Source organism: Cheilinus undulatus, linkage group 8 (assembly GCF_018320785.1).
Source record: "Cheilinus undulatus linkage group 8, ASM1832078v1, whole genome shotgun sequence".
Lineage (NCBI taxonomy): Eukaryota > Metazoa > Chordata > Actinopteri > Labriformes > Labridae > Cheilinus > Cheilinus undulatus.
In genome coordinates this window covers 28932960-28958876 of record NC_054872.1, presented here as the reverse complement: position 1 = coordinate 28958876, position 25917 = coordinate 28932960, and the positions used below count along the sequence as shown (strand labels likewise).

At 38.6% G+C, this 25917-nt stretch overlaps 1 protein-coding gene across 1 annotated transcript; it reads right to left on the bottom strand.

The window, feature by feature from the left end:
* Positions 1 to 348: 348 nt before the first annotated feature.
* On the bottom strand, positions 349 to 16714 carry steap4 (STEAP family member 4). Its single transcript, XM_041792594.1, has 10 exons — positions 16248 to 16714; positions 15618 to 15725; positions 13474 to 13544; positions 13260 to 13347; positions 10671 to 10949; positions 10482 to 10576; positions 10262 to 10372; positions 4618 to 4660; positions 4274 to 4438; positions 349 to 1058 (listed from the first exon to the last, which is right to left on the bottom strand). Exons 1-10 carry the CDS (start codon positions 16446 to 16448, stop codon positions 801 to 803), a joined length of 1419 nt encoding a protein of 472 aa, XP_041648528.1. The 5' UTR covers positions 16449 to 16714; the 3' UTR covers positions 349 to 800.
* Between the last annotated feature and the right edge of the window lie 9203 nt (positions 16715 to 25917).

The following is a 25917-nucleotide window of genomic DNA, read 5'->3' as shown; positions in this document are numbered from 1 at the left end:
TGATCCGAAATGACTTGTAGCATGACATCAAAGAACTATCTGTACCGACGCTACCGAATATAACCTCCTTTCAGCAGAGGACTCCAGTGATAGAGTCAGCACGCTCCTCTTTCCACTGATGTGATGAGATCTAGTAGTGACTAGGGAGAAGCCTGCAGCTCAGAGCGAATGTTTCCTGGAGAACAGCATCAGATCAGCCAGAGGGATGAACCCTGGAGAGGGATCAGACCGAGACGACGAGACAGAGCACATTCAACTCAGCAGGGAAAAACTCTTCGAGTTAAACAGAGCTCTCAGACAGGAAGAGATTTATGGAAGGAAAGGAAAGATGAGGCTTCTTATCAATATTTGTTCTGAGTTTTATTTAAAAAGAGAAATCAAAAATATAAATTTACATAAAAATATACACTTTAAATCCAATAAACACAAGCTGCCAGATACTGTAGATAAAAGATGAGAAACTTGAAGATGTAAAAGTCAGAGCTGAAGGCTGTTATATTGACAAGTATGAGTACAGCACATTAAAAAAATGTGAACATCTATGTTCTTTACAAGGCACAATTAGATATGGCTGCTTTAATGTGTCTATGATTTGGTACAGTAGTTTAAATGTGCTCTGATGCTATTGTAGAAAACATTAAGAAAGACTTGCCTGAGTTATAATGTGATGACTTTTTGACTTTCTCAACTAGACAGACCTCAAAAATATGTGTTAATGTTCAGTTTTGGATGTCTCACAGTTACATGATTTCTGCTTTTATTTCTTTTGTACATGCAATTGTTTCAGGCCCGTAAAAGTCTTACGTTAGCAGTGATTTCTTGCTGTTGTCCTCTACATCACACCTCTCCCAGCCCTGTCGGATTCGCATAAGCGTGCGATCCACACAGGGTAGGAGGAGAAGAAGCTTAAATATCAGCACCAAAGACGGCACAACCAGAGCCAGCATGTACCCAGGAGGTGTGTACCACTTGTAGGTAGACGGACGGAGGAACCTGTCCCAGCCATACAGGTAGGTGTGAAAGGTGCAGAAGAACAGTGTCAGGTAGCCCAGCTTGGACTGGAAGAGAGAGAAAAAACAAGGTACACTTTCAGACATTGACTACATAGATCACATGCGCGTGCACGGTTAAACACATGACTAATTACTGTGTAATAGCTTTGAAAAGCTTCAAGGTGAAACACTGACCTTTACAGAGAGAAGCTTTTGACCTACACATGCACACTCTCCAACACACTCATCAGTGTGTGTAAAAAAAGAGATAATTCAGAGAACATGCACCCACATACGCACTCATTTAAAAGCCCCCACTCAACACACATGAACAATAACCTAAAGACCATGGCCAAGGATAATGTATGCCACCTAAATTACATTTGATGAATAACTTAACATTTAAAGCACAGCTCTAATTGAGGCAGGAGTAAAGGGGAGGGCTGTGGAAAAAGAGAGCTTGACATGACCCAGTTACATTTATGAATGAGTTTGTTCCCTATGGTGAGGCCAATTTAATTTTCAATTGGTGAAAGTGACAAAAAAAGATTAGCATTTGTATCAGTGTGAATAAAAGTATGATGTAAAGTATTACCAACACATTTTTAATAGTAAGTTGGCTATCTCACTCACACACCTTTACTTCATCTCCAGAGCCCACCTGATTAACTGTAGTTATAATAAATATAAAACCAGCAGATATTGTGGCAATATAAAAGGTTCTCACACACAGATCTGAAAATAACTGCAAATAGTTTATTATAGTGTTGGGGCAGGTTGATCTTAAACCTGTCAAAACAAAGCAAATTGATGGGTTTGTTTTGTACAACATTACGGGAAGATAAGGGGAAGTCCAAAATCTTTTGCCAAGAACGTCCCAGTTTCCTGTGTTTAGGCCAAGATGTTGCCAGGGCGGACAGGGACACTGGGGGTTTTTGAAGAGGGTCCCGATAAAAATTTGACCATGCTTTTAATTTTCATCAGTTGTTAAGTTCCTCTCAATCAATGTGTTTGACGGTTGTAAAGGTAAACTAGTGATTCTAGTCGGTTTTGGTGCCAAGGAAGACAGGGGATTTGATGTCACAGGTTGAGCTATCGTGTTGAACCTCAGTATTTTAATCAGTTGTACTCACACACTGTTCGTCAGAGATGCTGCATATCTCGGAACATAAATACAAACTCACACTGTCAAAATAAATCAGATTGTCTATGTTTTCTAAAGTTCACATTACTAAAGCTAACTTAGCTATAAATAACAAAGCTATGTACCTAATGTAGCTTAAGCTAAGCTCTCAAAGAAGCTATGTTGATACATTATCTACTTAGCTGAGTAAACTTTAGCTATGTTTTCTAAAGTTTACGTTGCTAAAGCTAACTTAGCTGTAGATAAAAGAACTACGTAGCCAATGTAGCTTAAGCTAAGCTCACAGAGACCTATGTCAATACATTATCTACTTAGCTGAGTAAGCTTTAGCTATGTTTTCTAAAGTTCACATTACTAAAGCTAACTTAGCTATAGATAACAGGGCTACTTAGCTACATAACTAACATAGCTAAAGCTAAGCTCTCAAAGCTGTTATGTGAGCTATGTAGATATGTTACATCTGTAGCTCACTAGTTTTAGTTGCATTCACTAAAGTAACATTAATTAGGTAGCTATGTTAGCTTTAGCTGAAGTTAATGAAACTAATGAGCCACTGTTTGCGTATCATCTTGTAAAAATGGATCTATATATAGGTTAATCCTGGGTTAGACCCTTTTCTATGTTTTATTTATAAAATCTTGCTTGGTCTGTAACAGCAGAAATGTGGTTATTACATGAATGTAGCTGCCAGACTTTGTTTGTATTAAAGCTGAATTAAAAAAAACAACAACCTGGAAAGATTTGTGCCAGCAAATAATGGCTCTTCCATTCTGAGATAAACAGCCATATTAGAGCTGGTGTCAGAGATTAATACACTGCAGCTACCCCTCTCTTCATTTTGGCATGCTACGTCAAGTCTTTGGCAATTTCAAAGTTTCCTTAAATCTTCTGTGAGAGACTTTTAGGTTGTGTTCATATGGGCACCCTCTTTGGACAAAGTGGTGCTTTTTATGTCCCTGCTGATTCTTTCCTGCATATTCATAAGAAGTTATTTGTTCATTTCTTTTTTTAATAGTCAAATGCATCACAGAATTTTTCTCAGATCCTTTGATTTGTTCTAAAGACAGTTAAAGAGAAGTCTACATCTGATGAATAATTGACTACAATCAGCATTCAAAAAAACATTCTTGAGAAGAACTCTGTTCTCAAATCCTCTCATGCAGTTTTGAAGAAGACTCTGACATTGACATTCAGTACGTCATTCTGGTTCTGGCTTGGGTAATTTACGTCACTTTCTGCTTCAGGGTCGAGGTCGCCCCACCAAAGAGGTCTGCAGCGAGATCCTCTTAAAATTTTTACAGAAATTCTGAACAAGTATCCCAAATTCTTACAGCAGATTATTTTTTTTTAAATGTAGAGAAGCCAGAATTGAACAGTGTCCTCATATGTGAATGCAGGGTCTCAGGAGGTTCAAGCATCTCTACTGCACCCATTCTAAGGCAGCACCCACAGAGTCTATGTAATATGAAGAGCATGCATCTTTGTGGTAAATGAATCATCAATCTACGTGTCATTTGCAGCTTTTCAAGGCCACAGTGTATAGGTGAGCTAATCAGTCGTCCTAAATTAAATTTCACAATGAGCCTGTTTGTATTCATTTTATCTGAAGCTGGCTCGTGACATTTTTTAGAGGCAGGTCTAAAATGAGCTACAGTGTGTTTGTCGTTCACTTCCTTATTCAAGTTCAAATTTGGTTTGCAATGATGCTTATCTGTTTACTTTTTAAAAGTCACAGTAGGTCCAGAGGAAATGTTTGAAAAGTCTAGGATATTTTCAGCTGAAATGAATTGACTACACAATCGGTTATTTAATAAATCCTGTTATGCCACTCTCAGGCACAAACATAAACATGTGCTTTAGGGCAGAGCTGTTGGACAGATTGCTGTGGAGACCACAGGGCCAGCTCCACTTGAAATGGTTATATAAAAAAAAATCTGCTGTCTCAAGTTGCGGCCGCCAGCAAGCAGTAAACAGGATGCGGGGATCAAGATCAATTTAGATGGGCTGCACGTCATTCTTCACAGGAAAGTCTGCCCAGAATGTGTCAGTACAAACACTGAGGCTATCCAGCGACATTTTACACCTCCAACCATCCATCTATCCATCATATGACCCAGACACATATGTCTCTATTCACCTGTATGAAGCTGAACTCTCTCCAGCTGAGAGCATTGCTGACTGAAGGGAAAGAGGTTATTCCCAGCAGCAGAAACAGGCAAAATCCCAGAATCCCCATGGAGAAGTAAGAGTCAGTCCTCCAGGCTAAGGTTTGATCAAACTCTGATGTCCGGTTCTCCTTTATCTGAAAGGGACAATAAACAACACTGAGGTGTTTGTTTGTAAAGCAATAGAAAAAATAGCAGCAGAAAAAAGTTATTAGATAATCTAATCATTTAGTATATGATTGAAGAGATGTTTCTTTTATAAAAACTGAAAAATGTGAATTTGTCACATTTTTTAAAAATTGCTTGGCTTTATCACCTGGGAAATGGTGCTTGCAGCAATCTTGAATCTCACATAATATCTGAGGAAGAAAAAGACAAAATAATTGAGAAAGGGAATGTTAGGAAAATGAAGCTAATCTTATTCACTGGCTGAGATAAATGGATCCCTTTTTCACATTGTTAGAATTAGAGAACATTTTGAAACATTGCTAAAGTGATAAAACAAGAGGAGTCTAGAGATTTGCAAAGAATTATGAGATGCTCTTTGAGGGGAAAAACAGCCATTTAAAAAGGAGAAAAACCAAGGCACTCTTCTGGTGAAAGTAAGCCTTTATTCGACCAGCTATTTCATTATAAAGCTAAGTAAACAAAAGGTTGCTATCCAGTCTTTTTAAATGATTTGTTTCATCACAAAATATCTGAAAAAAAAATAAGATGGCCTTGTTTCTTTTTTCGGCTTTTTGAAATACTGCCGAAGTGGTCATATTGCTATTTATCAGTGTCACAAAGTTCTTTACAGAGGAGACAAAAGCAACACGGACAGATGCAGAGACAATTAAAAACAGTCCACAGCACACAAAGCAGATCAATCAAAGGCCAGTCTGAACAAGTAGGTCATCAAGTCCCTGTAAAATTATTTTGAACAAAACCTGTATTTTTTGTTTGTGGGCGTGTCAGTTGAATGAGCTGAAGCCATGCCCACTCATGAGGATCACAGTCCTCTCAGGTCAGAGCGCAGCTGATTAAATATACTGTTTTCTGGTAAAAATCTCTCCATTATGACACTGTTAATGACCCATAGTACAGCGTGACTGATAGATTTGGGAAAATGACATTACACTAAGCAAAAACACAGCATGTAGCTGGCTGTTAACTTTGAATGAAGGAAGTGGCATCAGCTAACAACAGACTGTACTGAGATGAACTGCTCTGTGGTTTTATATCATTGCAGCTTTAGGGGGGCGGGGTCATTCTTCATCCAGACTGGTGATGTCATCGGCTCCTACATTTACCCTGCTCAAATAAAACGAAGTCAGGAAAAAGGTGAATAACTTTCTAATGGCCTAAATCCAAAACTCAGTCACACATAGATCTCAGTGTTTTCACATGTTTACAGCAACCTTATTCCAACATATCTAGTGTGTTAAAATAAACAAAATTTGGATTTCACTTGACAGGGACTTTTACCTGAAAATTTTATCATAATGTCAAAATAAAATCATCCACATATTTAGTTTTAAACTAATAGATCTCCAGCCAAACTTACAGCATTTAGTCATTTCTTTAACACATATCAAATTCTCATCAGTTTAAAGATCCTCTCCACTCCAGATCTACACATAACCGCTTTGTGTCACACACGGCTTTAGTGCTATTTCTTTTACAGTTTTTGTGACAAAAACACTGTTATCAGTTTTTTTTTTAACTCATTACTCACTGAAGCCTTTGCTGATTATCACTGCTTTGAATCATTACCATCACTCTTTATCCTTCAGCAGATAAAAAATCAGACTGTTTGGCCAGGCAAACATACTGGTTTTGCTGCGGTTGCAATGGTGGTATGGAGTAAAGTAAAACAAGCCAATTGTGGATCACACTGAGAAAAAATGCCGTCTATAGAAATCAGAGTCTTATTTTACAATGGTTGCATTTGTTGTGATTTTTCCAAATTTGTGAAAATAATGAAGCTGTTGAAAAAAAATAGAGAGGGATGGGGCCGCACACCATTCATCTGAGCTGCTGTATCTCCAAAAATTTGACAGTACGACTTAATTCAAGTTTTAGATTTTATTTTTGTAAGATTTTGAGTTCAACTTTATTGAAAAGCAAAGTCTGGAAGTTACATTCATGAAACTAGAAAAGCACTCAGAGAGCGCAGACCTCCGCCATTAGCCCTATCTCCCAATAATAAAGAATCCTTATAAAAAAATTCCTGGATCCAGACGGTGATCCGGATCACTCCCAAAATCTAATCAGTTCTCCCTTATTCCATTTCTGACATTTCCTGAAAATTTCATTAAAATCTGTCCATAATGTTTTGAGTTATGTTGCTAACAAACTAACAAACAAACCCTGCCGATCACATATCCTCCTTGGTGGAGGTAATAACCAGATTGCAAACATTACATAGGGGATTAGATTTTGTAATGACCCATTGTACAAGTAGTTATATAAACTGTAGCTTACTTTAGCTTTGTTAGCTTTAGCTAGAGCTAACATAGCTATACTAGCTATGCAATTAATATTAATAAGCCAATGTGGAAATGTTGGCTTTAGCGATATGAGTGTTAGCAAATGCAGTTCAAGCTAATGTAGCTACACAGAAAGTGGATCTACGTAGATTACATAGCTGCTTTGCGAGTATAACTTTGGCTACGTTAGCTATGTAGCAATGTTCTCTACAGCTAACATAGCTTTAGCACTGTGAGCTTCATCAAACATAGGTAAAGCTAGCTTAGCTACAAAGATAGCATAGCTACAAAGCTTACGTAGCTGCTTTGTGAGCTTAGCTTTAGCTAAGTAGCTTTGTTTTCTGCTGCGTTAGAATATTTTCATGGAGTGCAGGCTTTTTTCCTGTAAGCAAACTATTTACTCAACTTTGTTAAATGTTTTGTAATCAGGTTTTGCAGGTTATATTTTAGACTTTTAACTTTTGTTATCCTAACCCTTACCTCAACCCTTACCATAACCCTGAATGGAACTTTGATCCGATTTTATTTCAGAAGTTTAAGCATGTATTCTGTTGAGATATGCAGTGTCTCAGATGAACAGTCTGCAGCCAGACTGTCTTGAAAAATGAAGTGTTAGGCTTCATGGCCTCAGCTAGTAAACCACTAGCCCTCTAGTGATGCTTGCTGGATATGAACCTTGTCTCAGAATTCAACCAACCAGCCAACTAGATGTTTATGGATCAAACCACTCTACCACTTTCAGTTCAACCTAGGCACCTAGCTACCATTCCCAAGAAAACTGGAGCAATCACAAAGTTCAGCAGGGAGAGGCACACCTGAGCCTGGTATCTCTTGTGCTTAAATTTAAGGGCAGCAGCCAATAAGCAGACTTAAGGAGAGACCAATCACAGACCTTAGTTTTGGGTCCTTTGACTTTGACTTTACATCACCCACACCTTATACAACTGACTTTACAGAGTCTTCAGTCCACATGTTATTCTGAGTTTTGATCCATATTCTTGTAAATAAATGACTTTAGTACATAACAAAGCCATGTGTCTCCAGTTTTAGTTGTGGCCTAAAAGCCAGGCTGTGACATCTCCCAGTGCCTCTTTGTCATTCTCATCCATGGCTCTTATGAAGTCCTTTCCTTTGTACTGTTCAAACTCTCACCTACTTAAAAGTTTCTGTGTACCTAGATAAATCACAGTTTGTACCAAGAGTCTCTGTAAGTTTATTTATAGTAAATATTTACAAGGACTGAGGGAAATTTCAATGAGTTTTACAGTAATGTATGCTGTTATCCTCTGTGGGGTCTGACCGCTATTAAGCTGCATAATTACCCTACTGTTTTCAGAGTGTTTACAGCATTCAGTAAGTCGCAAATCTATTGGGTATGCCAAGTGAAAAGTGATGCAGTTTAAACAACAGCTCAGTAAGCCAAGTGTAGACAATATCATCTAATGACCTCTCAGAATACACAGCTTTGAGACTAACACAGCACAAACCACAACATCCAATGAAAACATTAAGAAACATCACTGTCATGGGAAAAACTAAACTTTAAATTTCCTGAAAGTATGGCTAAACCTCTGTTAAATTTGTATCAGCAACCAGGACACATACTTAACTGGCAAATGACTTTACTCTGTTAAAAGTGCTCATATGTTTCATTTTTGAATTTATTCATTTCGGTTTATTTCATTCAATAAAACTAAACAATTCATATCAAATGTAAAATCTTCCACTTTGAATGAAAAGGAACAGAATGAAGAATAATCTTAAAATATCTGCCTCTAAATAATGACCAAACTAAATGTATTATTTAATACCAAGTAGTGCAAAAATATATATATGATGATAATACTTGACATAACTGTGAGTACATTTGGTGTCTGTTATGTATTTGTTAGAAAACTAGGCAGAAACTTTTTGAAAGGGAAATCTGATACTTTTAGGAAAACTTGAAATCTTGATTTTTTTGGTATAATTTGGTGTGAAAACTGAATTCTTTGTTAGAAGAACTTTGTATTATTTGTCTTGAAAACTATTTAGGAAGGGTTTTGAATTCATTAATGCAGCTAGCTTACTCTTGAATTAAAGTTGAGACAACTTTGCAGTTTTAAATTTCTTCCAAGAACTTAAACACTTTTAGAATTGAAGTAGGATTTCAGCCACTACTGGTTTAAAATAATAATGCCAATCTTTCTATTGTTCAGATTGATAAAACACAAGAATGTAATATATATGAATATTTTGGGATTTTATGGAATATTTTGCATTAAATCAAATGCTTTTTAAATTTGATTAAAGGGTTTGTGTTTCATGGGAGTTTTGCTTTTTTAAATATATTTGTATTTAATTCAATTATTTTATGTTATGTTAAAAATTTATGATCCAAGAAATAGTTTTGCATGTTGTTATGCTTATTTATATATTGCTTTATTTTAGCCTTTTTAAATCAATTTTTGTATTGGCAAATTTATTCATTTATCTTTGCACAAACCTATTTTCACTTTTTGTTTTAATTTTTTCATTTTTCATGGCTTTGATTGAATACTTTTGCATGTTGTGAAATGATTTAAAGTTCCTTCCATTTTTGCATTTATTGCATATTTTGTATTAAATGAAATGTTTTTGTTATGAAGTATTGTTGTCACCTGACACGCCAGATGGATGTGTTTCACACACAAAAAACTCAGAGTGTGATTGGATGAACGTTCTGTCTGTCACATCTCTATGGGTCAATAAGAGCAACAAAACACGTGACGTAGCAGCTATTGAGCTGCACGTGCACAGCTACCAAGGAATGACACGAAAACATGGCGACTATAGACATGTAAGTACGCCCAGCTCTTCTGCCATAATTGCACTGGCCTCTTGTTGCTGCTTGTTTACGTCACGACTGCCCGTGCCTGAAAGTACTGCCCCTTGTCGCTGATTGGTCCTGTCACTTTCTAACTAGGCCCAAACGGTTCAGATGGGAGCTTTGCAAGATGGATTCGCGAAACAAGGAAATGGCCGTATCCATCTGCTTTGCAAGGTTAGTATTGTTGCATTTTATCTTAAATGCTGTTTTGAGGTGAAATGTTTTGGCTTTTTTAAATAGGAAGTATTTTTGCATTTCATCTTATAAGTTTTCTGTGAAATGTTTTTGCTTTTATATTTTTTGCATTCTCTAAAATTTTTAATTTATTTATCTATTGATATATTTATTAATCTATTTGTTTATATTATTTATTAGTTTATTCACTTACTTATTTATTCAATTATTTAATTGTATCAGTGATTTTTTTATCTTAATTTTTATACAACAGATATATATTCATTTTAATTAATGATTTTTTTTTTTCTTTTTGCATTTGACCTTCAGGGTCACAGTACTGTGTAGCTGGTGCAGCAGTTTTGATAACTAAAGCTATCATTATTTGTTTTGTTGAAAATAAATAGAAATGACTTGCACATTTACAATCATATTTAGGAGGGAGCATAAGTTTGTGTGTTACTAACCTTATGGGGATGAGGAGCGTGTAGAGCACATGTAGTGATGCAAAGCCCAGTGCTAAGAGTCCCAGTTGTTTCCTACACAACATCCAGCGATCCAACCAGTCAGGGAAACGCCTAAAACATCAGTAGTTTCACTTTCATGATGCAATATTTAGAACATGATGGAAACTGTAAACCTCTGTGCAGTCACTAAATATCAGTCCTTCATGTTTTGATGTCTGACCTGTATTTGGTCCCTCTGTAGAGCTGAAGGAAAGCAGCTATAACTCCAGGCAGGTAACACAGAGCCAACATGATGAGGGACACAATGGGGAACACCTTAAAGACAGAAGACAAACACGAAATGTGAGTGTGCGTTTTTTTCTATAAATCCCACCTGGAGGCAAATGAACAAAAGTGCTTGTTTGAAAACCTTGTTGGCCAGTGACACCATAATTCTGAAGGAGATGTTTTTCCCTTGGTCGACATAAGCATAGATGACATCTCTGATGAGGACATAGAAGAAGAAGAAGGCAGTGAGGCCAACAGCAATGCGTAGCGGCAGCCTCCACTCAGGGAACAGACGCAAGGGGAAGTCCTCCAGCTCTCGGGCTGCTGACAGAGACCCTCTATCCAGAACAGAGAAGCATAGTTTGGTTGCTGCCTCAGCTACAGCCTGCTTGGCCTCTGCATTGTTTCCACAGAGAAACACCTGGATGATGGAAGATATACAGCCTTAATCAGCCTTTAATTACTGCATTTTTACTGAAAGCTTACAGCTCCAGTGAGAAACTTTTGAATTGGGATACTTACCAAAGCCTACGTTGTTAAAACTAACTTGGCTACATTGGCTTAAGTAGTAATGTAGCTATGTTAGTTTTAGCTAAAGCTAACAAAGCTAAAGTGAGACACTGTTTATGTATCTACTTCTAAAACAGGTCTGTACGTAATTTACCCCCAGGTTAGATCAGGGCCCTTTTTTTTCTGTTTAATATATGAAATGTCGCTTAGTTTGTGATGTTAACAATGTAATTATTTCATGAATTTAACTGCCAGATCTCAGGTATATTGGGAGTTGTGGAGCACAACACTGTGTAGGCTGCAGAATTCATGTATTAATGTTTATATTTGCATTTATGGACTTACAAATAAACTGAAATTTATGGAAATGCTATTGAGATAAACCCGGGGTGGTTTACTGTTACTTCTGTACGCTAACATGTCTGTTTAACACATTGTCCAGTGAGCCAGCTACTGTGCGAAGTTCATGTGCTAACCTTTTGTTGTGTGCTGTGTGTGAACTGCTGAAACAGGCCAACTGTATGACAGACCAGTACGTACTTTGTTCATGTTCTATTATCAAACAGTAGCATAGATAGACAAACAGAAATACCTGTCTGCGGTGAAAAGACGTCAGGATGACAGAGAAAAAGGTAGAAGAAACTGTGCCAACTTCAGTGAAAAATAAGTGATCAATTATGTAATGATGCAAAAATAGTCAATAAGTAGCAAAAAGAGGTCAGCTGTGCAAAGTGGTGGAAATGAGTTGCAAAAAAGTGGTGATAATGGGTTAAAATTGGCAATAAGTGATCAAAATTGGTTACAAGTAGCAAACCCTATAATCATGTGGTACACTCTTCAGCGCCAAAATGATGTAACTGTTAGCCAGGATGCTAGCAGTAATGCTACTGATCCAACACATATGCATTGACATTGTGAATAAATCATAACTGCAAGGTCTAATTCACTGGGTTTTTCAGGGGCGAAGTCAATTTGGATGTAAATACACAAGTAAACCTTACCACCAAAACAAAAAGGCATAAGAATTGACTTGAGGCGTCATATACAAAGCACAAATTAATTCAAAAAAATACAGAATTATCAGGAATTACCACAAAAAAAGTGTGGCTTCACATCAGGACAGTTAATAGGAGATGTGCTCAGACCTGCTGGGCCTAGAGAAACTCCAGTGACTCTGGAGGTCAGAAAACTTTAAGAATAAATACAGCTGTATGGTTAACTAATTCTTGAAACTAAAGCAACAGAATAAGTGAGCTTGAGTCACATTTACTAGGTATTTTGTGGACAAATGTGTTTGAATTTCTTAAGTGCTTAATTAACAGCTGCAGAAACTATTCAGAAGTGCATGGCTCTGAAACTGTTGGAATTCTCTTGAAAACTGTGTAAGTGGTTTCAAGCAGAATTCTTTTTAAAGCCTTGGTGAATAAAGGCACATATGAGTTGTAAACATCGTCTTTTTTTTGTATTTGCATTATGTTAAATCAGTGCAACAGTACAATGGATTGTATACCAGAGGAATGCATGTAAAAGTACATGAAGATCCTGAATGAGAAATTGATTTAGTAAAAAACAGTGTTCAGTTTTCTCTGCTATGATACCAACTTTGTTCTAAATGCACCAATACACCACAATACATAAGCAAATGACCTCAACAGTACTCTCTCTCTCTCCCTTCCTCTATCTCTCTCTGTCTCCTGTGTGGATTTTACCGTCCCCTGGGATGGTAAAAACGAGTTCCAAAGAAAACCGAAAAACCCACATATGCTGCAGCTTTGCAGTACAGAGCGAGAGAGCAAAGCACGTGATGGAAGCTGGGATCTAAGGGAGACTGTGGAGTTAATTGATTCAAGGATACATCAAAGATGGCACTCACAGTAAAGACAAGGCCGACTCCTCCGATTTGGCTTCTTTTACATGGATAGGGTTTGATCAAAACTTCAAAATGAGATAATAATATAGCTTGGACTGAAATGCTTTCCTCTCTGAAAGGGACTATTATTTTTAACTTGTTGGTCAACACCCTGCTGTGTGAACACAATGGGGAATCGTAAAAAGCTTGTAGTGCTGCAGTGGAAAAAGAATAGACACAGAATGAATTCTAAAATAAGATATGTCCCCATTAGGAAAAAGTCCTAAATAGCAGACAGAGAAGAACGAAGGTTTTGATATTTTTAGACACATTTGACTGGAAATACACTCACAAACTTGACACATTTATTACCTGTCTGTTGGCATCCGAGGGTCCGTTCTGCAGAGCCCAGGCAGACAAAGTGTTAAAAGCTTTAACCACGTATGCTCCAGGGACCAGCCTGCACAGTAAACAACAAACCCTGTTTTGCTTCTTGTACCATCAGTCGTTGGTGATTCAAACCACATGATCTATCAGACCCCCCAGAGAGTTAAGGTAATCATGTTACTGCCCCATTTCCTCTAACCTCTGGAGATACTCTGCATTGGCCTCTGGGTAGAGATTCTTCTTCAGGTTGTTGCTGACGTCCACCAGCACCTTCAAATCAACAGAATCAGAGGAGTGGATAAAAAACTTACAAGGTTTACAAGATCTAACTGCACAAACAGCAGAGCAAAAAATCAAGTCTTAGCAAGTCTGATTTCTCTTCAAAATATCTCTTTACATTTTTTTTAAAGGTGCAATATGTGTAGTTTCTTTTATAAGTTTTCAACCAGTCTTCAAAGCCAGAGAATTTCTTATCTTTTATAGCTGTATCATCAGTGTCAACATTGTTTTGGGGCCCACTTTTTGCCAAAGGAAACTGTATGCATCTTTTACTCTGTATAACCAAACTTCCTGACCAATTCAACCAGTGAGTCATTCTTAAAGAAGCAATGCTCACTGAAATCACTAGAGGCTAATACCACTACTAGGTACCTCACATGACCCAACATCAAAAATACTGCCATATCCCTTTCATGGCGGCCTAAGACTTTTGTATCTTATACATAAACCTCCATAATGTGGCGGTTTTTACTTGAAATGAGACGTTACATCTTAATTCAAGAAACTTAACAAACTAGTTTATCTCATTGTTGAATATTTAACTCATAACAAGCGGCGCAAGCTTTTTTTTTTTTAAACTGAGCTGTGATAATGTATTGATTTACCTGAATTATTATCACTCTTGTCATAGCTACATATATTTTATTATTTATTTATGTTTTAATATATAGTCTTCTACAAAATGTAAACCCCTTTCTTAAAACATACCACACCCATTAAAATGGGTTAAAAAGTGGTGTAAGGCTTTACTATTCAGGGAGTTATAAGCACTATTTTTAAGTAATCTTAACTATAGCTATAGATCTGAACCACAAACAAAAGTGGGCTATACATCTTAAGGTAATAATGATGCACTTTCATCTTAGAAAAGCATCTGTTACAGTCATCATTTATTTAAAGAGCAATTGTTCTCAAAGTGTGCCCATAAATATCAATAATTTTTATGTCTTCTGCCTTAAAAGGGCAAAAACTGTTAAATGTTTATTTTTTTAAACACACACAACGTGGAAAAGGTATGAATTAAGTTCTTAAAAAATAACATATAAAGCAAAATGTGGGGTTCTGGATTTAGAGATATTTTTGAGATACAGAAAATGCTATCTAATACTTGAAACTATTTTTTAATATTATGGTATAAACTCTTATAAGCTAAAAGACAGTTTGATTTTATACAGTTTGCCTACAAAAATAAAATTTCCACATCCATTTGTAAACTGTAAAAAATGTATTTTTGTATTTGTTGATCATAACACTAAGCAGAAGAAATACTTTTCACCATACTAAGGATTCAGGGCTTTTAAGAAGACAAGAAGACATTAGGGGCTAAAGCCCTGTAAGTCATCCCCATGCTCTGCCTATGAGAAGAGGCAAAAAAGTGGTGAAAATGGGATACAAGTGAGAAAAAAACAGTTTGAAGTGGTTGACAGTGGCAAAATGTGTTAAGAGAGGATCAAACTGGCAGAAAAAGAGGAAGAAAGGTTTTCAAGTTGCAAAAATGGGATTATATGTTGCACAGATGTGTTAACAGAGGCAAAAATGAGTTGAAAAGGGGAAACAAAAGAAAGTGGCAAAAAACAGGCAGAAAAAGTGATGAAATACGGTTTAAAAGTGGCAACGGTATCGAAATGAGACTGTGAAAGAAGCAAAAACGGATTATATGTGGCAAAAATGGGCAAAAAAAGTGAGCAAAATGGATGAAAAGTGCAAATACAAGTGGCAAAAAGGTGGGGAAAAGTGGTTAAAAGAGGTTAAAAAGGGTGGCACAAAAAAATTACAACATCAGAACCCAATAATAGCTTAGCCAATTTTTCAGCTCCAAAATGAAGTAACCATAAGCCAGGACACGCTACCAGAAATGCTACTGATTCAACACACACGTGCATTGATATCATCACTAAATCACAACTGGGTAGGGCTCATTCTCTGGGTTTTTCAGGGGCCCAGCCAATTCTGTGGGCAGAGCTGTCTGCACTTCACAGATAAATATGGCTTAAAATATACATAAATAGATATTTTTAAAAGAAATTAGTCAAACCTGCATCATTAGATTTGCAGTGAACGTACCTTCCCCTTGAGTTGAAGAGCTAATTCTTCTAAGAAGTCATAGTGCTCTCTGTGAACACACAGAAAAACCACACTGGCTGACTGGGCTGCTGCTGCATGGCTCATCACCTGAATGACACACAAAAACACAGAACTATTTTTATGCATTCATCACATTTGACTCAACACTACACTCTCTTATAAATGGCTCACTGTGCTGGTTGATGGATCAGTGGTTAAGCACATATTGCATTAAGGAAAACATAGCAAAGTAAATACAGAATCACGTGCAGACAAACCTCAGTGGCCTCGTTTAACTCGGTCAACTTTCAAAGCGTGATAAAGGGAGCTCTATAGGCAAGCCCTAAGGGGACATATATCTTTATTTTTTGCTTTTTATTTTCCTGGGATGTCAACCTTATTTTAAGGGATAATAATGTATATGGGGTGGTAACGACTCAATTTTAGTTGTTATTTAAACATATAAAACATACTTGCATTATAGAACAACAGGTAAAATAAGAACCCCTCACAATCATGTTTTTTTCATGCAGCACATTTCAAATGTATTAAGAATAGAAACATCTCAAAAGGCTGTAGGAAAAGTTACATTTGCACAGAGGAAGATGTCATGCATGCTGTGAGTTGTACCTGAGCTCCCTGAGGCAGAGGGCCACAGCTGTGTGGTCTGCGGCTGCCGTACACCACCTTGTATCCAGACTGGAGCAGACGTTGGCCCAGGGAGCGCCCCATGTCCCCCGTCCCAAAAATGCACAGCAGCCCCTGTTCTGGGGCAGCTGCTGCACCCAGGGGATCCAGCGACACGCTCTCTGTCTTCACCTCTTTTGACATGCTTCTCAGTCTATCCGTCCACAAGTCTGAAGCAAACAGTGAAGATAGGTCCTATTATCACAACAGTCCTTCACAATCCTCTGTCAAGGCTAGGCAGCTGCTCTGAAATATGACAGACTAATGTGTCCAGATCCAAGGCAGATGTAACAAAATAATAGCCTTTAAAGTAAAAGCTCTTGTGGAAATAAAAATGTCAGAAATTGAAGCCCAAGAGTCTGTTCTACTAACCCATTGCTCTTCAGACTGACAGATCTTTCAGTCTTGAATGAGTTTTTGTACTGGCTCACCCCTCCCAGACTGAAATCTGGCCAAACTTGGGAAACTCCATATGCAAAGGTGGGTAGCATGTGTGTTCCTGCTGGCTGGATTACCGGAAAGTGACAATGTTTTCTCTGTGTACACTCTGTGCCTGTCTAAGCTGCTGTGTATCTATTTTGTGGCAACACTTCAAGCATTAACCATCTTCTGGGAAAGCCTCTGATCATCTGTAACAGATTGTGCAACACTGGAAACACGTTTCATGTAGGCTGCCAAAAAAGCTGCGGGTTTTCTGGTTTTACCAAATCATTGCTTGGGCTGAGCAAACATGCAGGGAGGAAGGCAGAAAGTGAAAGTTTATTTAAGGGCACAAGGAATGTGTGCTTTAAAAACACAGTAAACCTTTTCAGACTGAATTACACTGCGATTTCAAATATCAGCAAGTGATTCAGTGTGATTTTCTGCCAAAAATATGTCTTTACACTTACTGTGACCCTGGTAAAAGTCTTATTTCAAGTAATTAAAAGCAAAAAAATCAGGCCTTGATTGCTTTAAAAGAGTAAAAATGTCAATAGGGTAAGTAAATCTTCCCCTTCAGCTGTCAGAAAAAGAGAGATACTTACTAGTTTGGATAGAACACTATAGTTGGTCCCTTGCAGCTATAACTGCTTGCTCTCTTTCCAGAAGACTTTCCACGAGATTTTGGAGTGTTTTTGTGGGAATTTGAGCCCATTCATTCTGTAGAGCATTTATAAGGTCAGGCACTGATGGTGGGCGTGAAGGCCTGGCTCGCAATCTCTATTCCTGTTCATCCCAAAGTCACTCAGTGGGGTTGTGGTCCAGACTCTGTGCAGGTCAGTCAAGTTCTTCCACACGGAACTCATCAGACCATGTCTTTATAGTCCTGGCAGGCCTTCCACAAATTGTTGCCACAAAGTTGGAAGCACAGCATTGTCCGAAATGTCTTGGTGTGCAAAAGCATTATGATTGCCCTTCGCTAGAGATAAGGGACTTATCTCCAGCCCCATACCATTATTTTTTCTTCACCAAACTTCACACTCAGGCAGGTGACCTTTCCCCCGGCATCTGCCAAACCAAGGCTCATCCATCTGACTGCCAAACAAGGTAACATAACTTGTCATTCCATAGCACATGTTTTTACGCATTGAGCCTGCTCTGTGACTTTGCGAGGTCTTCCCCTTAAGGCTGAATTGCTGTTGTTCCTGAACGTTTCCTCTTTCAGGTAATATCACTACAGTCAATTATGGGATATCCATCAGGGATGGAACTTCACTAACTGTCCAAAAGCAAAAGTGGCATCCATACAGTTTTTTTTAAAACTTAGCAACACATACTTGCTAAGTTTTGTGTTCTGCTTTGTATTGCAGGTGTTTGCCAGCTGCCTAAAGAAAGGAATGTCTGGGCAGGCTTAGACACTGACATAAAAATTAAGCAAAGAAGTGGGGACAAAACTGAATTCTTAACTAGAAGCCTAGATTAAATGTAGGTTAGACATTTTTTGGACCAGACTGAGATTAGGTAGCCACATGTGGCACTCATCTGAGTCATGGTATGCAAACACAATATGCTGGAATGCTCCCACCCCCTCCTCTCCTCCCCTGCATAATATCCATTATATTGACCATAAACCTCACACACCCTACAAAGGCCATAATTACTTTGACATGTGTGCAAAACAAATAACTGGCACTTTTATTTGCAGCACTTCATTCGTTATGCACTCTGAGTGAAAGAACCCAATCCTTATAATCATTCACTGATACGGTGGTCAGTAGAGGCTCATGGTGATTCATGTGAGCAGGCAAACCCACCAATTACAGTCTAATCTGCACTCAAGAGTTGCCCTGGTGAGTAATTAATGTTCATAGCCCAGTAACTGAAAGTTAGCCTCTGAATGTGGCCCTTGTTATTTTCCCTGAGGACCAGAATAGCTGCAGTGTTCAGGGTTGAGGTGAACCACAGACCTTGTGACCTGTCCTCCACTGTAATTACTCCCTCTGCTCTGCTCTGCTGCTTCACTTACTGGCCTCTCTGTGTTTGTGTAAGTGTTTGAGTTCATACATGTCATAAGAATGTAATCTTATTTTACTGGCACATAAACACTCTCAGAAGTTAAGGACAGACGGAAGATAAAGTGGTTGAATTTGTCACTGTAATTATTCCGGGATCTCAAAAACAGTGATTCTGCATTTTTATTTGTTTGTTTAAACATTTTTAAGACTATTTTGGGAGGAATTTCTGGCCTTTATCATGTAGGACAGCTTCAGAGAGAAAGGAAATGGAGGGAGAAGGAATGGGGAAAGACATGCACCAAGCAGCATCAGATGTCAAACATGCCAACAGTTAGACAGGGACTATAACACCTATAAAGGGAGTACTTGCTCTTCCAGATATGCTAAACCGGTGCCATGCCTCAGTCCCCTTTCACACATGCACTCTTACTAAATGTTCATAAAAATTCCAGGCATTCAGGTTGAGACATTTAATGGACTTGCCTTGTCACAACAGGAGACTGATGGTGCTGTTTGGGTTCTTACACCCAGAAAAAACAGTTTTGCAGAGCATGCAGAGGGAAGAGGAGTCTCCAGTTATCACAACAATGGATATGTGAATGTACCTGCAAACACAAATACAGGTAGAAGATATAATACTGTAAAAAAAAATCAAAGTTTCGCATTACTGCTTCCAACTCTACCCAGCGTCCTCCTCTCTAGATAAAAGCATAAAAAGACCAATCTTAAAAAAGCAAAATAACATCAGCTAAGTCAAACTCCATGCAGACATTGTTCAAAGGGGCATGGCACTGAAAGACTATGAATCAGCAAAAATATGTATTTTCATTTTACTGTACAACAGATGACTGTGTTTCTGACCACCAGGCTGAATTTTGGCAATGAAAATAATCTCTCAGAGTATAAAATCAAGCTTCAAAATCATGAAAACTAAGCAGTATTGTCTGTTCTGTATTACCACTGGCACGTCAGTTCAATGTGCCAAAATCAAGTCCACTTGTGAGAAAGATGCTTCTCTCTCAACTGTCAAAACCTAAAATCAAAATTCTTCTGATTCTAGCATCCAGGGGGGAGGCACTTGATTTGCAGATTAAGGCATTGCTAGCAAAGCCTGCATACTGTTATTCATAAACATGAAGTGATTCATGATAAATAAGAACCAAAGTTAAGTGCTTAGCTCTTTTGTATCATTGGAGTTCTTGAGAGAGAGATTATGCGAAGGAACCTCAGGCTGTCATCAAGTCTCTGCATTTGGCCAACTCTATACAAATTCTTTAAATGGAAAGTAAAAAGGAAACTTTCATATTTGCATAAAGTTTTTTTTCCCAACATCAGTATATTTAGAGAATGTGTGATTTTGCTTCACATAGACTTTTAAAAGTTTGTTGTAATCTTATATTTAAAGTTGGGGCTGATCAATTCAGAAGTTCACATCTGCAGAGGGCTGAAGTGGGTAACTCTGGGTAAACTTCACCAACTTCCAAGGTGCATGGAGGATGAAGAAAGTCTTGAAGAGAACAGGAGTTCACATCCGCACAAGACAGACTGGCTGTAGACCATAGATCTTAGAGCACAGCTGTGAGACGCCACATCTGTCAGAATGGAATACACGCCAAAACTTTCAAAGTAAAATCAGATTAAACTTCCAGTTAGGGTCAATGTTATGGTAACGATACCAAAAATCAAAAACCTGACCTGCAAAACCTAAATACAAAGTGAGTAATAAAAGGGTGACCAGACATCCAATGAAGATTATTATTATTATCATAAAATTACTTTTCCTTGCAGAAAAAGCATGGGAAGGTTGACAGCTGAAATGTAGTAGAAAAACTGCAGACAGAACTGAAACATTTAAATACAAGCTGAAAATAACATAAAATGTGAAGACTTTCTAGCCTTAAGAACATGTCACAGTGCAGATCAACGAAATCTTTTAAGTAGCAAAATGAACATGTTGTTACATGCAACACAATCCTGTTGCATTGTTTACTGGAGTTAATGTAATTTTAAAAAGTTTTGATTGATCATGGGGGATGCTTTAACAACTGCTGAGACATTTTCTATGGTGTTAAAAGATACAATAAAAAACGTATTGTACCATGACTTCATAAATGTGGGCTTGTACTGAAAATTTAAGAATCTCTATTTTGAGGATTGAAAGTATGTTCACCCTACACTAAAAAAAAAATTTTGTTGATCCTACTTAATTTTATTAATCTTAACAGTTGCACACAATATGTTTATCTAGATCTAGATATATATTTTTTTGTTGGCTGAACTTAATGTTTTTACGTAATCTCAGATGAATAATGCAGGTAAGTGTAACTTAATAATTTTATGTAGCAGGTGCCAAAAATTTTTAAGAAAAGTCAACTAAACCTGGGTTATACAGACTTGAATGAACAGAGTTGAATTAACTCAATTTTATTAATTTTAGCAGTTCCACAAAAGAAATTTGTCTAGATTGCACGTGTTTTTTTTAAGTTAACTCAATTTATTATTTTTAAGTAATTACAAATTACAGGTATATTTGCTCAAATTAAGTACACAGTAAAACAAGATGAGTATATTGTAGGTAACTGCTTACCTTGAAGTGTCAAATACTAATCACTGATGATGTTTTTTTGTGTTATCATTTCCCCCAAGGTGGACTAACTTGTGCAATCATTTAAGGTAATGACTGTAGGTCTTTCACTGAGCCAGTAGTTGTAAAATCAACAGTGTCAATCTGTCATACCTCAGTCATTGACGTTTGCTGCAGTAACATTGGCACCTATAGGTGGGACCTCTTTAAGTGAGACAGCAACTTCACTCATGGTGCATTTTATTGTATTATTTTATTTAACCTCTAAGTAACCAGGAGAAAACCTCTTTGAGATTAAAAATCTGTTTTTCAAGGGTGTCCTTGCCAAGACAGCAGGAGTAAACTGAGTGCATAAAGGTTTAGTGCCAAAAGGCATTCTGGGAAAACTCCAGATTTGTCATGCACATGCTCAGACAGGGCAGTATGTGGTCCTCATTTGAACACAATTTTTTTATGTTCTTGGCACGCAAGTAAAATCATATAGCCTGAACACATTTTTAAATTAAAATCACTTTAGTTTAACACATTTTTTTATGTTATTTTAACACATTTCAAACCAACTTATTTTAACACAGTTTTATTATGTTTCTTTTGCACAATTAAAATCAACTCATTTGAAATGGAGACAGCACATTTTGAGATTATTCAAAAAATATAAGAAGGATTGAATTACACATTTAAATCAGTGAAACAAACTTAATAATTATACGTTACAAATACTAAGGGTCAAAATCTGTTTTTACAGTGTAGTAAAAAAGCCAAGAAAACAGTCTGCTTACATGAGAAAAGCTCATCCTCTATGAAAACACTATGATGCAAATAAAATAGCTGAGGCCAAAGTTACGGAAGATGCTTTGTTAGTTACTTTGATTTCATAGCTACATAGAAAACATAGCTGTTCTGCCCCACACCCTGTGTGTCATTTAAAGACAAAATGTACTGCACTTAAGTTGTTGTTGCTTGCCATCGGTTCAGTTTCACTTTCTGTTGAGAGCACATGCAGCAGTTGCCTACCACCTTTTTGACCTTTTCTCATGTGAAGGTCAAAGTCTGTAAGCACTTTTGTGTATATTATGTAACTCTTTACTGCTTTGTAGATTTTGTGAAGGTTAATCTTTGTCTTGAGTTCTTTGTGTACATTTGTTTTGGATGCTAACTGCATTTACCGTTTAAAAACTGTGCTAAGATTAGCTCAGATGCTAACTAGTGTAACCCTCCTTTCCTGAATAGTTCCCTTTTCCAGTCTCTTCTGGGAGTAGGTGATAAACGGGCTACAGGGTTATTCCACAGTGGTCTTTATTTGGCTCCAATAGACACCAAAACGGCATAACAGTACAGCGTTCCCTTGTCAGTACGTGCTCACAGATACCTGAGTAACAACTCACACCGTCCCACTGTTTTTACGTCCCTCCTGAAACTACGACCGGTAGGAACTAATCTTTACAACAATAGAAAGGGGACTTATACAGTAACTTACATATTACACGTGTAAACATAAATAATATTTAGAGTACAGTGAATGCAAATAAGATAATAGTTGTTAATAATTATAAACTTAATTCTGTAACCCATAAATAATAAGAATAGGACAGAATCACTCCTGCAGTAATAAACTAAATACAATGCAGTGCACAAACTGCTATAATAACCACCAGGAGATTTATGAAGTCAAGTAATATTAATTAACTAAACAAATGTACTCTGTGTAGCAATAATGGTTACAGTCTTCCCTTACTACAAATAGAAATGTCCCCATTTCAACCAAAATCACAAAAGCATGGCCAGAAGCACAGTATGAAACCAGCACTGAAAACAAACAGGTAGGGCCAACACAGGCACAAAACCAATTGAGAGAGAAGTTACCTAAGGCAGGCAAAAAGAGGGACCTGACCACGAACATGTCAAAGAGCAAACAAAACTACAGCATCTAACAATAAAGAAAACAACCTGTAGGGTCTGCAACAAGTCAACCTAAAGCAAATTAAGTGACAAAGTCTCTGTGCCACTGTGGCCGCCTAACCTGACGTCCACAGCGAGATGTGATCTGAGGGGACTCCTGAGAAGATGGGGAAAGCGTCCCAGCATGGCCAGTCAATGAAGAAAGGGGAGAGAGGGAGCGACTGCGGGAATGAGGGGGAGGAGGGGCACTAACTGCAGTGGAAGGCGGCTTCCTTCCAGCTCTGGCAGGCATATAAGGGGGAGTAGGAGGGCAAAAAGGTAGGGCCCCTGACAAGGCATTGAGAGGAGGGGCCGAAGTCACTGAGGTGCTTGCATCAGCCACTCCAGCTGGGGTCTGGCTGACAACTGTGGCAGCTGGCAAAGTCCCTTTGTAGGCTTTCAATCTATCGTGGTGAACAACCCACGTCCGTGAGTCTGTGTTCCTTGGATCCGTGATCTCATAAGTGACACCAGGTTGTCCATTTCTGCACAACCTATGCAGGACCACAAATGGACCCTTCCACCTAGGGGCAAGCTTGTTCCACTTCCGAGCAGGATCATCCAGGAGAACAAGATCACCTGGCTGGTGAGGATGAAACACCATCTTTTTGTCGTAATATGTTTTTTGTTGTTGTTTGGCAGCAGCAGAGATTTTAGATGCATCCCTAAAAGCACGTGACAAACGTGTAGAGAGGTCCTGAGCATAAGCTGCTGGTGTACCTGGTGTAGGAGAGGTCACAGAGGGACTACAGTTTAACATGACATCCAGTGGTAGGTTTGGTTCCCTCCCATGTACCAGGAAGAAAGGGGAGAACCCAGTACTTGAATGAACACTGGAATTGTAGGCCAGCTCAAACTGAGGCAGATACTGGTCCCATTCACCTCCACTCTGTGATATGTACTTGGCAAGTTGATCTTTTAGTGACCGATTCAGTCTCTCAACCATACCATCTGACTGGGCCCGGTATGGCGATGTGCGTGTTTTGTTGATCCCAAGCATGTTGCAAAGGTGCTTAATTAGATCTGATTCAAACTGGCGGCCTTGATCAGTGTGAATTGACTCTGGTAAGCCATGTTGCCTAATATAATCCTCAAAGATGCACTTAGCAACAGTAGTAGCACGCTGGTCCTTCAGAGGATAAAGGTTAACATAGCGTGTGAAATAGTCCATCACTACCAAAGCATACCTGTTTCCTTGTTGAGTGATGGGAAGCTCAGTGATATCTGCAGCAATCTTCTGAAACGGCCTTTCTGCATGGATTGGCTGAAGAGGGGCTCTCTCGTGCGGAGTTGGGGAACCCCGAATCTGGCACGGCAAGCACTCTGTACAAAACTTTTTTATATCGCGCATCATGTATGGCCAATAACAGATACGCCGTGCTCTCTGTAGAGTGCGCTCTGCACTGAGATGACCACTGAAGTGATTGCCATGCAAACCTGACAAAGCTGTGGGGATGAGTGTTGTTGGCAGTAGAACTTGGAAGGTTGTAGGGGTGTGAAGGTGAGGTCTTGTTTTCCTGCAGAGTATTCCCTGATGCAGAGTCAGTTTTGGGAATTCATGCCAGAGTTTCCTCAATGTGGGTGAGGACTTTTTGAGGCGACCTAGAGGCGGTCTTTGGGCATTGTCCTCCAGCCAAGCGATGACCTGGCTAAGACAATCGTCATTGTTTTGTTGTCTACAAAGTTCGTCTTGGTCAACAGACAGCGTGTGACTGAAATCAGGAATATTCGAGGTATCCTCAGCAACATGCCTGTCTGAGGAGGTAATGGTAGAGATGATACACTGAACAGCTTGGTTGCAAGTCTCCGAGGTGGGGCGCCTAGACATTGCATCTGCATTGGCATGTTGTTTACCTTCTCTGTGCAGTATTTTGTAGTCATAAACATCCAGCTCTAGAATCCACCGACTACGTCGACCTGTGGGATCATTGTCCACTGGAGCCTTCCTCAGGCTCAAAAGGGGCTTATGATCTGTGATCACTGTGAATGGGCTACCAGATAGAAAATGTTTAAAATGTCTTACAGACCAAACAATTGCCCAGAGCTCGCGGTCGAAGGTAGACCATTTTCTCTCAGAAGGCTTGAGTGTGTGACTGGCATAGGCGATAACACGTTCTGCCTTGTCCTGTTGTTGAGCCAGCACAGAGCCAACACTGTCCTGAGAAGCATCAGTGTACAACAAGAATGGTTGTGAGAAGACAGGATGTGCCACAATCGGAGGGTGAGTGAGAGAATGTTTTAGTGACTGAAAGGCGTCGTCACATTCATCAGTCCACTTGAAAATCGCTCCCTTTTGGGTAAGAGCGTGAAGTGGTGCAGCAATGACAGAAAAGTTCTTGACAAACCTACGATAGTAGGAGCAAAGGCCAACAAATGATCTAACCTCGGTTGTTGTTCTGGGTGTAGGCCATCCACGAACTTTCTCAAGGTTCCTTGCATCTGGCTGAAGTCCAGCATTTGAGACCACATGTCCTAGAAAGGTCACTTGTGTCCGTGCTAGCTGGCACTTCTTGGCTTTCAACTTGAGACCAGCTGAGCGGAAACGACTGAAAACCTCTTCAAGGCTCTGTAGGTGATCCGCAAAAGAGCGACTGAACACAAGGACATCATCCAAGTAAATTAAGCATTCCTTCCAGTGCAAGCCATGAAGCACAAG

Coding starts and splice junctions, on each gene's coding strand:
- steap4 (XM_041792594.1), bottom strand. CDS start 16,448: ATGTCAAAAGAGGTGAAGACAGAGAGCGTGTCGCTGGATCCCCTGGGT. Junction 13,545..15,617: donor CTCTTCAACTCAAGGGGAAG/GTACGTTCACTG, acceptor GTTGATTTGAAG/GTGCTGGTGGACGTCAGCAA. Junction 13,348..13,473: donor AATGCAGAGTATCTCCAGAG/GTTAGAGGAAAT, acceptor TTTACTGTGCAG/GCTGGTCCCTGGAGCATACG.